This window comes from Leptopilina boulardi, unplaced genomic scaffold, assembly GCF_019393585.1.
Source record: "Leptopilina boulardi isolate dan_hultmark-lab unplaced genomic scaffold, ZJU_Lbou_2.1 LbouV2_165, whole genome shotgun sequence".
NCBI lineage: Eukaryota > Metazoa > Arthropoda > Insecta > Hymenoptera > Figitidae > Leptopilina > Leptopilina boulardi.
Window position 1 is genome coordinate 573,574 of NW_026137713.1, and position 14,289 is coordinate 587,862.

A 14,289-nucleotide genomic window follows, 5' to 3' on the forward strand; every position below is an offset into this window, starting at 1 on the left:
TTTGCAAAAACTAATTTTTATTACTTTTTTGTTTTGTCACTTTATTGTCCAGTCTTAACAGTTGGGTAAACAGGAAAGTTAGACGAGCTTCTCATTTCTTCATTGACAAAAGCCGCAAGTGAATGGCGCTAACTTCAATTGGATTTAGCACGTCGCCCCAAGCAAACAACTCGATTAGCGTGCCGACAATAATCCAAGTTGCTTAGGCCTTGATATAACAGTCTACTCGACAATTTGCTTATGTAAACACTCTTTCATTATTGTCCGCATATAAGCAACGATTCTCCCTTCTCTCTTGGCATTAATCCAAAACCGTAAATAATACGAGGAAATTTGATATTGATTTTACTTTTCATCCTTATCTCAAATAAAATTGAATTATTGTTATAACACTTCAAAACAAGAATTTCTTCATTGAAACATTTCTTATAAAGACCGTTACTAAACGCAACTGCGCTTGCGCTACTGTACCTCTCTAATTGGTAGTAAAAAAGCTCTCTAATTTAAAACACAATCTAAAACTTTTTAGAAAACAATTTTTTTTTACTAATTTTATAATAATTAAAAATTTCTAGTTAAATTGTGAAAGAACTATTTTACATTTAAAAAAAAAATTGATAAGTTTATCTGCTGAAATTCTCTCGACTGATTCTGAAGCTTTGCATTAAACAGAGTTTCGACTTGGAAGCCCCCTGGTAATGGAGAAGTCAGTCAAGCTGCGCAAGTTACACACACCCCGAGTCCGTAACGGGCTATTTAGCCCGGACTCGTTTAACTTTTAGCTCTCGCGCTGCCCACTAACCTGCCACTGGGGCCAATGAAGAGCACCTTATTCAAGCATTCACCCGGCAAAGCCTGAAATTTCCTTTCAAACTTTTCCTCTTCTTTATGCAGCCGATCAAAGAGTAATCAACGTCAGAAAAAAGGAATTCGATCGATTTCAAACGAGACGTGATTATAGTTTTTTATTGAAACCTACTATTCAATCTATTCCTCGCCAAAAAAATTAAGAGAATTTCATTTTTTTTTAAATTTCCTATAATTCACTTTTAAAATTATTGCAAAATTTACTCTAATTATAAAAGAATCGATATTTAAATTATTTGAAAAAAAGGATTTTTAATTAAAAATCTAAAATTCAATTTTACTTAGTTAATAAATACTAAGTTTGAAAAATTTTAATAAATTAAATTCTACTTAACTTAAAATAGTTGGCCAGCATCCGAAAGAATTTCCGGTACAGATAAAAAAATTTTTTTTTGCTCGTAAAGCGGCTATTTTTGGAATGCGATGGGGCTTTTATATCGATGATAAGAAAGAGGCAAAAAAAAGCGTTGTCGTCAGTGCTGAGCACGATACTCGAAGGCGTCTGGTAGCTTCGCCGCGGGGTGTGCGACAAAATCAAAGAAATTCCATGAGAATGAGAGAGAGACTCGCCCAAGGAACATATCTGTACGTGAGGTGGAAGAAACGGAAGCGGGCATAGGCGAGAGCGATAAAAAGAGATAAAAGGTGACGGATGGACGTGCACGTGGCGCCTAGTTGGAAAGTGGTGGTGGTGTAGGATGGCAGCGATATTCTGCCAGAAGAAGAAAAGGGAAATAGGACCGCTTTTGCTCAAGCTTCATTCCTCGAAAGGAAGATTGAGAGAAAGAGTGAGCAAGAGAAAGAGAGAGAATCTTGGCACGCGTATGGAATACTGGGCTTCTGCCATTCAAAAAATACCCAAGAAAAAGTTCGTTTCTTTTCATCCAAACGAATTTTCTATCCAGATCTTTTTATAAAAATGTACTTCTGTCAGATAGTAAATCTTGAAATTAATCATTCTTTCTGCTCACTTAAAAATGGTACGCCGTTGGATTAATAGTTAGTTATCAGTAGTTCATACGTTACCTATTTCAATTTTATTATTCATCATTAATACAAAACAAACCTTTTTTTTAATTATGTTATTCATCATTAATAAAAAAACAACCTTTTTTTAATTTTGTTATTCATCATTAATATAAAACAAACCTTTTTTTAATTATGTTTTAATTTTGTTATTCATCATTAATATAAAACAAACCTTTGTTTTAATTTTGTTATTAATTATTAATATAAAACAAACCTTTGTTTTAATTTTGTTATTCATCATTAATGTAAAACAAACCTTTGTTTTAATTTTGTTATTCATTATTAATATAAAACAAACCTTTTTTTAATTATGTTACTCATCATTAATATAAAACAACCTTTTTTTAATTTTGTTATTCATCATTAATATAAAACAAACCTTTTTTTTAATTTTTTTATTCATCATTAATATAAAACAACCTTTTTTAATTTTTTTATTCATCATTAATATAAAACAACCTTTTTTAACTTTGTTACTTACATTGAGTGCGTGCTACAAATTCGATGAAGTCGATCATAAGTTTGCAAACTGTAGTAGAAGCCCAAGCTACTTCTTATGTAGAGAAAAGTGTTAGAAATAAAGTTAATCGAGTATTTTCTACATTTACATATTGTGTTTTCAATAGTCGCAAAATAAATAAATTAATTTTTTCATATAAAAATAGACTTAATTAAATTTGAAAATTACATCTAAGATAATTTTTTTCTAATTTTAAAATCGTGTCGTGGATTTAAAGTTCAATGGATCTTTTGCTCGGGGGCTTAGTGAAACCTTGTCGAATTTTGCTATCTACTTTTCCTATTCAACGAGTAGAAGCTTATACATATACATAGATACATAAGAGTCTTCCCTTAACCTCAGGGGATTCGCTATACATATATATCGTTAAAGGGAAATTTACGCCGGGGACAATTAAAAGATTAAAGCTCGCCGTACGAGTAAAAGATGGATCGGCAACCAATTCGTCGGTGTTTCTTACAACCGTTATTATGCGGCACCTATCATACTTTGCTCTTTGTGTACGTCGCGGGGGAAATAATTTGTTGAGCCCTAATGCCCGGTTTCGATGCTTTTCACGACGCGTTCAACAGATTTATCGGCACCTCAACGATTACTCTCAACACATTCTCATCACATGCAACGCGGCAAAATTCATTTCCCAGGGCCGTATATTATCTTCCATATATATTATATATACTCAAACATTATTGCCAATTATATTTGAAAATTAATTTTTTTTTATATCTGATTCGCAATTTCTATTATCGTTAATACTTATATTTGTTTTAAAAATTTTACTGTGTATTTAAAAAAATCTAAATATTAATAAAATTAATCTATCTTTTATTTTTCTATTTCTTATTATTCTCATATTAGGGAATAGTGCTTTTAAGCTACTATACAATCATTTTAAAAACCTGCGAAATTTAGTACGTCTGAGGTGGAATTAAGTCGCTAGTTAGCATTAAAATATCTGGTTAAAAAAAAATATAATCTCTAGGATATCAACGCATTTTCTTTGCCAACAGCTGTGTTTAGCCTTTGCAGGCGTTTCTAAGGAACGGGTGCGCTTATTATATGCTCTCGTGCAACCTGCCCCTTAGTCGACATTATGAGATCCGGCAGAGAGGCAAAAAAAAAGAAAAAAAAAGAAACGAGGAGAATGAGATCTTGAGATAGAGAGAAAACGTTTATGAAGATCACGGCATACAGATTGCCGATAGGTATTATTCACTGTGTTGCAGTATCGAACATCGTGATTTATGATTTTCTCAAGATAAGCACGTCACTCATTTTTTTTTATCAATTATTTCGCATTTTTCTTATTTCACAAAGAGTAAGCATTGGTGTGAAAAAATTGATTGTATAATAAACAAGCATTCTGATCATCAATTATTCAATATTGATTTGTTGATAAAACTTATTTATAAATTGTAGATGTCACAGGAATATAATTATAATTTCCTTCTTTAAATACTTTTTCTCATTTCTAAAGTGATATTTATTTCTTCATCTATAAAATATTATTCTCTATTTTACTTTTATTATTTTCTATTCATTATTTATTTTTATTATAAAAATTATTTCAATATTATTAATTTTCTTTTTGACAAATATTTTTCATTGATATTCCAAAATTTGAAAAATTCGAATAAAATTCTAAAACTTTTGCAACACTAAACTCGTTTAAAATTCTTTCCATATTCAATAAATTCCTATTTTTTTAATTATAAAATTCTGAAAATCTTTTTTCTGAAAAAAATCATAAGTAACGATATTATTTTGTTTCATTATTTCCACGCGATCCAATTATTTCATTTTCAATTTGCCGTTGTGTTCAAGTTATTTTTCGCGGCAAATGTGCAAAAAAGGATTGTAAATGTGATCACATTAGGAGAATGGCTTCCGTGAATAATGCATAATCAGAATTAGTTATAAGCTTCCAAGTGCGCGAATTCACTCTGGTCTCATTTTCATCTGCAAGATGAGAAGAGAGAAAGGGAGTAAAAATAAAAAAAAAAATTGGAAAAAAGCGCGGAAATAAGCTCGTCATTCCTGAGGGGGTCTGGAATGTCGTCTACACAATGGCAAAATAAAAAAAAAAAAAAGTGTGCCTCGTGCCGGCCAACGTCCAACTAAAACTCGGAAGCGCAACTTTATTTACGAGCCTTGCCTGTTTACTTTCCGGCAGCAATTACAATGCGATTTATAGTAATTACAACTTTTACTAGCCTGGCTGCACCCACGCTCTCCTTCTTTAACCCATCTCTCTCACTATCGAGTGTCTTGTTCATTTACTTTCTCACACACATTCGCGTCTCACTTATTGTCTCTATATCTATCCTTTTCCCTCTGCCTATATTCGACCTCGGCAAAAGATCGTTAATCTCACTTTTGACCTGGGACACGCATACAATGAATTGGTTTCACGAATTACCTTTTCACCTCGTTACACGATCGATAGTGAGGAATTTTTGAATATGCATACTGTTACGACCCAAATCTTTTTAATAATTATTATTTTAATTTAAATATTATCGATTCTTTGCCCTCATTCTGAATAATTTTTATAATAGTAATTATAAAAGAATTCAAAATTACGCGAGTTACCAAAAACTATGTGACGCGTATGACTATTGTCTAGCAGACGACAAAACCGCATTTCTTATCTAGAATAAAATTTAATCAATTAACTGGAATATAATTGGCTAATTTATAATCACATGATTGCGGATCCTTTGAAATTCCTTAGGATAAAGATACCTCGTCTTATTAAATCGTCACTGATCTGGTGAAACAAAACTTAAACCTAATTTATCTCGAAAATATAACACTTTTATTAAAGTATGACTCTTTACCGGAAAAAATAATTATCTCAAGTATTTAAATTTAAAAAATTATGTAAATTCATAGAGAATTGTGGCGTTAGAACGGAATTTTATAAGTAAATATTGTGCACTTGTAGGAAATGACAGCCATGTTGTCTGTGATTTTGGGTCCATTGTAGGTATCTGACATCTGTTGGCGAGCAGGCGTAGTAGTTTACTTACCGTGCTTTACTTATCAAGCTCGCCAACAGATGTCAGATACGTACATTGGACCCAAAATCACAGACAACATGGCTGTCATTTCCTACAAGTTCACAATATTTACTTACAAAATTTCGTTCTAACGCCACAATTCTCAATGAATTTGCATAATTTTTTTTAGATTTAAATACTTGAGATAATTATTGTTTCCGATACAGAGACATATTTTAATAAAAGTTTACGAGCTAAATTAGGTTTAAGTTTTATTTCAATTCCGCAACACCTTTATTTCACTATAGAGTGATAGCCGGAGTATATTTCTTCTTTTTCGTCCTTGTAAATATGGTTTGAAGTTACTTTATTTTTATCATATTCTTGATAAAATAAAATATTTAAAAAGAGAAATTAAAAGTGAAACAAAAAGTGTCAGTCTTTTATAAAAAAAAAATCAATAACCCAATGGGGCAATATCAAGAAAATTCCCGAGGAGACTGAAATGGCAAGATCAATCTTCCTTGAATCGTGAGAGGAATACTCTCTCTCTCTCCCGGTATAATAATTTGTCGCGAGAGACGACACGTTTATTATTCCTGAGAAAATGTAACATCCGTAGTTTTGTTCCAGGTGCTTCATTTCGCTAGTGGAAGAATAGTATATGTCTGCTCTCTTCAGTCCCTAATCTCATACCGCGCCGGTGCCTTTCTTTGAGCTCTCTGAAGGTTATATATTGGACGGCTACGTGCCTCTGATGAGACTCGTTAGTTATTTTATCAGCCATTCAGCACCAGCTCGTGCTTTAAAATAACACAGAGCATTGACTTTTTCTTTCGTTTTAATTTTTCTTTCGCTATTTTTTTTTTTTTTTTTGAAGTAGAAAGAAAAAAAGATTATACGTCAATTGACCTCTCGATTCATCGTTAGTCAATCATTATTAATGCAATTCTCCGCAATACTTCAGATTAATCATTTTTCTTTTCAAATTGCATTTATCTCAAACCATTAATCTTTTTAATGTCTGTGAAAAATTTTAAAATACCATTCTATTTATTTCTGTACATCCATTTACATTAATTTTAAGAAAATATTTTTATCAGAGCCAATTTAATATTCCTATCTTTAAAATCAGAAATTCTTTTTTCTATATAATTTTGATTTCTCATTTAGATTAAAAAATAAATTAGAATCCTACAGCTTTTTATTAATATGTTAACTTCTTTTTCTTTTTTATTGATGACAAAACATTAAGGAAAACCATATAATTAATGACAGTAGGAAAATATGTGTAAATTAAGGTATAAAGGAGGTAATAATTTTTCTTTTACTAGGTCATGTGGCGAGAGAGATTTGAAATAAATTCGTTAAATGATAAATATTCTGCATGAGAGGCGGAACAAGACCATATCTCGAATCACTCGTTACGCCCATTTTAGTTGACTTTTTGAGTAATATGCAAATTTATCGTTAGGCAAATGTTTCGTCATCAGATTTGGAAATTTCATGTAAAACCACGCAAACTTCTGATTTCGTTGAACTATTTTTATTTCTAATTAATCTCGTAACGTTTTAAAAATTCTTTATTTTTAAAAAAAAAAAAAGTTTTCACTTTATTTTAATAAATCTAAAAATACTTCCATTTTAACTCAAGATAATTGATTTAATTTTTTTTTGTCAAAATTATATTTTAATATAATTTTCAGTATTTTAAGAATTGACACAGAAATTTTAATTTAAAAATTATATTTTTAAATATTGTTTATATATATTTTCACTCTATTTCTGAATATTCCCTTTAAATTTATATGATCTAATTTTATTTTTAAAACACGATATACTAGTCATAATGAAATACTTCGTTTTATTATTTTCAAATATCTTGTGTGTCACATTTGTCACTTAATCCAATTATAAATTCTCTTTGAAATATTTTTCAAGATTCTTTCTATATATAAGAAAAAGATTGATCTTCGTCGTCATTTTATTCGTTCTCTTGATTAAATCAACCCCAATTTCGTCTTTCATCCCCGCGTTCGGATCTTGAAGACGACGAAAGGTGAAAAGTACCATTTGGCTTCAACTTAAATCCTCAGCTGGAGAATAAAGTTGGCGCAAATGTTTCTAGCTGTAATAAAGCTCACGACGTAAAACGGTCCAGTTTCAAGTGCGCCCTGAGTTGTCCTTTATATACTTTTGCGCTAATTTACTCTTTCTCCTGTTTTTCAACGAAGACGATGAAGACGAAGTGACCTGTTTCTCCATTGTCTTCTTTTTTTTCACCCGCTTAAATTTTCCCTCGTATGCTTATCCCTTTTCTCTTTTTTTTACCCTTTTTCTTTTATTTATTTTTTCCCCTTTGTCTTATATTCTCTGTCTTCCTCATTTTTTCGTTTTACTTTTTACGTTTTTATTTTCATTTGCTTTTTTTATTCCTTTTTTTTTCTTTATTGTTTTAGTATAAGATTTACTTTCTCGTTTATTTATTTTAATTATACGTATTTGTTACATTTTATTTTAATTTTCTATTTTGCAATGACCCAAAAATAGTTTCAATTATCATTTTTCTTCGATTTCATTTCTTAATGAATAAAATTAATATTTATTTTTATAATATAAATATTTATTTAATTACAATTATTTTTTTATAAATATATAGTTTTTTCGTAAATTTGAATTACGCGGGCTTTCAAACTAGATGGCGCGCGTGAATATTGTCTAGCAGACGACAAAACGATACTATGCGCACGCATAGCTATTATAACCTTATTTTTCAATGAGACAATGAGAATCATACTTGTTAATTAAAGTTCTAGACATGTACTTTTAGGTAATAAATAATATTTTTTTTTTTGAAAAAATTCATGGTTTATTAAGAAAACATTATTTATTTTTAAATGATGTAACGTTAATATATAAAATAATCGGTTTAAGATGCATTCAAGAACGAATTCAAATTAACATGTGAATTATAAATAATATCAAATTATGTATTTATTTAACTTTCCACATATTTTAAATTCTGTATTTATTTTTTTTTATTTTTTTTTAGTTACCGACTATCGCAAGTGTTTTGTGGCTTCGGTCATATTTTCCTTTTCCTTTATCTCGGTGATCTTTTACGCAACACGATGGAGCCCATGCCTGGATAGGTTTGCCCTTCTTGACAACTTCTAGTCGCAAAGTTTACGGTGTACCCGCAACATTGAGTTTAACCGCTATTTTTCCCCCATGATAAATGAAATTGTTTCACGACTGGCGCTGCAAGAGCTCTCTCGTCTCTTCTATAGCCGTTCCTCAACTTTACGCCAATTTATAATATGCTCTCACTACACTGCACCATGAATCTTGCAGATGTTCTTTACTAGGCTGCTTCTAAAAATAATATTCTTCGTCGCTTAAAATATTTTTTATCAAAAAAACAAAAAAAAAAACAAAAATAGTTAAATTCAATTAAATTTTACATTAACTTATTAATATGTTAAATATTTAATACGTAATACCATTTGTTCACATCGTGTGACAATAATATATATTTATAGAAATGTTCTGATAAAAATTAATTAATTATAACATAATTTAACTTATTTAATATGTTACAAGAAAATATACTTGTCAATGTTACTTAATGAAATTAAATTTCTGATCGATTAATTATTGGTATAAAATTAAATTTGTATCGATACAATTGCGAGGAAAGATTGATTCAATAGTTTGTGAATATTTTATTAATATTGCTAATTCAGTTTAACAGAATTATACAAATTTAAACATTTAGATACAAATATAAATATATTTTTAAAATAGTAATATATAATCAAAAGTAAATAAATAGGTATGAAAAGAAAATTTTATCTTAAAATTTGGATAAAATTGAAGGATATATAAAAATCGGTTGTTCTAAATCTTTGATGATTTTTTTTTTAAAAAGTGTCTTTAAAGACATTTAAGAAGAGAGATAAGGGACAAGAGATGTATAGGAAAAACTCGTTAAATTGTGATAACTCTATCTACATGTAAATCTAATCTGGCAGACAAGCCACGACGATATCAAACCCCCGTTTAACATTGTCGATCCCCAAACTCTCTATAAGTTGGTGACTTAACCATAGTCGGAGGCTTACCATAACGGTTTCGCATACTAAGTTAACACCTTTACCTTAGAGAGACAGAGAGAGAGAGAGAGAGAGAGATTTAAACCACGAGTCAATTCTCAATCATCCCTTGTTTAATTTCACATTTTTCTAAATTATATTTATTTTTCTTTCTAATGTCACTTAAATTTTACTTAATTATAATTAATTAAATTATATTTCTGTTACAGTTCCAATTACACCGGTAACTGGTGTTACTGGCAGGCAGGTTCAACTTCCATGCAATATCCATTCGTCGCATAATGATGCTGTTGTCATGGTTCTCTGGTATAAAGAAGAAAGCAATGAACCAATTTATAGGTAAACTTTATTCAAACTATATTTTATTTGAAAATTTAAATTATTTAATTTCTCGATGATTAAATTGTTCTTTTTTTCAGAAAAAATTGTAATTCTAGTTTTTAAAAATTCGCGGGTAAATATTTTGTAAAAATTTATTCTTAGTGTTACCGACCGTAGAAAACGATATCGTAGTACACGATCACGCCGCACGCGCTGTTTCGCAGAACTCTCACGCATGCGCTCTAGCTACCGATCGCCTATATAAGTCGCAATTCTGCAGAAAATCGTTACTCTTTTGTTTCACAGGGTCGTTGAGGGTTTTACACATAATTACATTCGTTACAAGATGATGCAATCTTTTATAACTTAATTGTAAAATATGCAAAATATTATTTATTTTATGTTACGGTGACACTAAAAAAAAAAATATGAAATAGAAGACTGGTATGATTTGACCGTGATAAATTAAATTTTTTTACGGTTAATTGAATTTAGGTTACAAAATTTATTATGAAATTGTCGAATTTTTGGATTGGGAAATTTCGTTTTAAATTAAGAAATGTTAAAATTATTAAGTTAAAAACATTTGATTTTAATGACACTTAAAATTAGACACAATATTATAGGTTACTAACTAAAAATTGAAAAAAACAACAATAAATAATAAAAAATAATAATAAAAAATTGAAAAAATCAAAAAATTCTTAAAAAATTGCAAAATAACCCTTTTTCGGGATAAAATTGCAAAATAACCCTTTTTCAGGTTAAAATTGAAAAATAACCCTTTTTCGGGTTAAAATTGAAAAAAGATGTTACATAAAAATAGTTTGTAAGATTTTCTAAAAGCATATATGCAAAGTATTTTGATTTATTTGAAAATAATTGAAAATAGATTTTTCAAGGACGGTGTCGAGGTCACGGGGTCGGTGTCGTTTTTCGAAATTTGTTAACTTAATATAGGTAATAGAAGATATGCAAAATATTATTTATTTTATGTTACGGTGACACCAAAAAAGTATGAAATAGAAGAATGGTATGATTTGACCGTGATAAATTAAATTTTTTTTACGGTTAATTGAATTTAAGTTACAAAATTTATTATGAAATCGTCGAATTTTTGGATTGGGAAATTAATTTCATTTGTTTTCATTATATATTTAAACGAACATTGTTTTTTTTTCAATATTCAAAAGAAGAATAACCCATGAAAATCGTGAATTTTCAAGCCCAATGAGATTCCGTCGCGCGGAATTCCGTTTTCGCCTGGAGGAACTTTGAACCAGCAATGGCCGCCGTTTCGCTTCCGCGACCCGTGAAATTTTCATATAGAATGGCGGGCTGGCATTGTAGACAACGGCAGCGGAGCGAGTCATATTTAAGAAACGTAATAAAGTGTAAGATATGTGCACACAGGCGATGCATTGCCACGGACAAAGTCTTTCCCATTCTGTCGCGTTTTTCTTAAAAAAAAAAAAAAAAAATAAGAGGAAAAAAATCCGTTTAATCTCCGTCGCCTTTGGGGTGCGAAACTTCAAATTTAAACTTGGTCTACTCCCCCACTTTTTTTTTCTCCCACGTACACGTCTTTCTTGTAAAATATTTATTGCGGAACATCCCCTGCTTATCGTTCTCTCACCAGACAGAAGCTTCACAAGGAACTCGAAAAATGTGAACGAGAAAGAGAGAGAGAGAGAGAGAGATGGAATCGGAACTGTCACCCAATATTTTCTTTTTCTTCTTCTTCTCTTCAGTATGTATCCCTGGAATATGGATAAAAGAAATATAAAAGTCGTTTGAGCGCTTCGCTTTTTATGATCGAATCTCGCATTTCTTTCTTTTCTCGCGACAGATGAAAATTTATAGGCAAACTCTCGTGAAGCTTTCAGAAAAAATCTGTAAATCTAATGCATTGTCCATTTATCTGTATTAGCTTGAATTTCAAACTTGATTCTGAATGTCCTCTTTTTAACATTCGAGAATATTATTGGAAGGTATAATACTTTTTTTTACGTTCAAAAAAAAAAAAAAAAAAAAGGAAGCTATTATTTATTGGCACGTGTTATGTAAAGGGAATTATTATTTATAGAAAGAAGAAGGCGTTTATTATTTTTAGTATTTATAAAAAAGATATATTTATTATTTAATACTTTTTTTTGATAATTAATATAAAAGTAATGATAACTATTAAAGAAAATTGTATTTTGTCTGACGAAATTCTACTATTACTACTGAAAACTTAACAAGCATGTTATGGCTGATCAAAACCAACTTTTACTACTAAGAATTCAGGCCCAATATTTTAATCGTATCTTCTTCACTTAAAATTACTACTACCAATTTAAAAATTTTAAACCTAGAAAAAAAATAAGGCATAAAATCATATAGCATGTGACATACATATGTTGACATCGTATTTTATTATTCTTAGAGTACCTATAAAAGTACCTATATATTGCTTGCAACTCATAATAAAAAAATATATATACACTACGTATATAAAATAACGTATTTCATTATTATCAAAATTTATGTTCACATAATATTTTGTGGTTAGAAGAAAAAATATTTTGAGAAAAATATATTTGTAAAGAAAAACAAAAAAAAAAAAAAAAAAAACAGAAAACTTTTTTTATAGAGAAGGAGGTTACTAGTGGGTCAAGAGTTTGAAATACATCCTTGAAAAACCCCCACACACACAGATTGCACGTCATGTCGCGAGGGGGAGATGCCAAAGGCGGTCAAAGAGGAAGTGCGAAGTGGAAGAATTAAATCGTATTTCAACGTCAATGCAGCTTCGCTGACTGGAGCTTTGGGAATACTCCAGTCACGAGCGGAAATCCGAACTCTGCTACATAGCCATGGAACGCAATTTAACTTTTAGTCGTGTTCGCGAAGAACCACATTCCTCTAACTCCTTTCTCATTTCTCCCTCGTTCGTCGACTCCTCATTTCTTTGATTATCTTTATATTTTTACACTCATACTGATGTTTATTTTTTTTCTAATTCACTTTATTTTACTCTTAAAATTAATTTTTCAGTACAGTGAAACCCACGTTTATCGTACCGGTGAAAATTTTTTTGAAAAATGAAAATATAAAAAAATTACCGACATAGAATTCTACATTACCGACTGATGGGAAAACGGGTTTTTTTTCGAAAAATGAAAATATAAAAGATTACCGACACAGAAATCTACCTTACCATCGGTCGGTAAGGTAGATTTCTATGTCGGTAATTTTTTATATTTTCATTCTCCCTGAACACTAATCGATAATTTAAGCATCTGTTTTGTGATTATTATTATTATTAATAGTTTTAAATATTGTTTCACGTAATAGAGAAATACATATTCAATTTGCGGATAATATAATAATGAATTAAGTGATAAATTATATGATATTGTCACTCGTGAATGTTGGGAGGAAATGTAAAAACATATTTTCGGTGAGTGAGTATCCGGAAATTTGCATTCCTGGGATAATAAATTTGTCAGGATGGAGTCACGAAACTAGTGAAATAACCCGCGCAAACTGCACTTGGAACGTCGAATCGTCCCAATGCAGACGTTACGAGCTACCATTGCCGGAAGAGAAGGACGATTATATTTCGACTGCAAAGAGGATTTGCCTTGTCACCTGGGGAGCAATTTCATTGCGTGATTGCATATAAAGCATCCTCCAACGAATTTCAGAACACTTCATATCAAACAAAAAGGAAAATTTCTACTCATCTAACAAAAATTTGAATAAATTTTGTTTGTAAACGTTTACCTTCTGTTAGAATAATAGAAAAAAAAAATTCTCTTGTAATATTTTTAATATCAATTTTATTTAAAATTTTAATATAAGTAAATTAGGTATTTCTTTTTTTATAATTTTCTGTTTCTTTAAATTTTCAGTGTTGATGCACGTGGTAGACGTGCAATTTCCAATGCACGTTTATGGTCATCGCCATTGGCATTGGGTCCAAGAGCTTATTTTATTGCGACAACAGAATCGGCTCATTTAAGTATCGATCGATTATCATTGAAGGACGAGGGGACTTATCGTTGTCGTGTGGATTTTGAGACATCACCGACGAGAAACGAAAAGATAAATCTGACAGTAATCGGTAAGCTCTTTTACTAATAGAAAACACGATAAATACACTTTTTGTTTTATCATTTTTTTGGTGAGAGACAAAAAGAAGACTTAGATGTGATATTCTTTCGGTGGTACAAAAAAGAACATAAAAAAAAAATTGTCCTGATAAAAGGACTCGTCTGAAAAAGAGACTGGGATGATAAAAAGATTTCAACGGGTTTCAAAGATTTTATTCTTCATTTATCAAACTCAATTTTCTCCTTTTCATTACCTTGATAAAGAATTTTTCCTTAGTTTTTTCGTATTTTTAAAAGAAATGGAAAGAAGAATTTTTATTAAATAAGTATATTTT

At 30.1% G+C, this 14,289-nt stretch overlaps 1 protein-coding gene across 1 annotated transcript in view; it reads left to right on the plus strand.

Moving 5' to 3' along the window:
- The window catches only part of LOC127277072 (B-cell receptor CD22-like), an 85,804-nt gene that overhangs the window by 42,744 nt on the left and 28,771 nt on the right, over nucleotides 1-14,289 (plus strand). Inside the window, exons 2-3 of the mRNA XM_051297892.1 lie at nucleotides 9,743-9,872; nucleotides 13,754-13,965. Coding sequence (XP_051153849.1) covers nucleotides 9,743-9,872; nucleotides 13,754-13,965 — 342 coding nt within the window. The remainder of the gene's footprint in view (nucleotides 1-9,742; nucleotides 9,873-13,753; nucleotides 13,966-14,289) is intronic.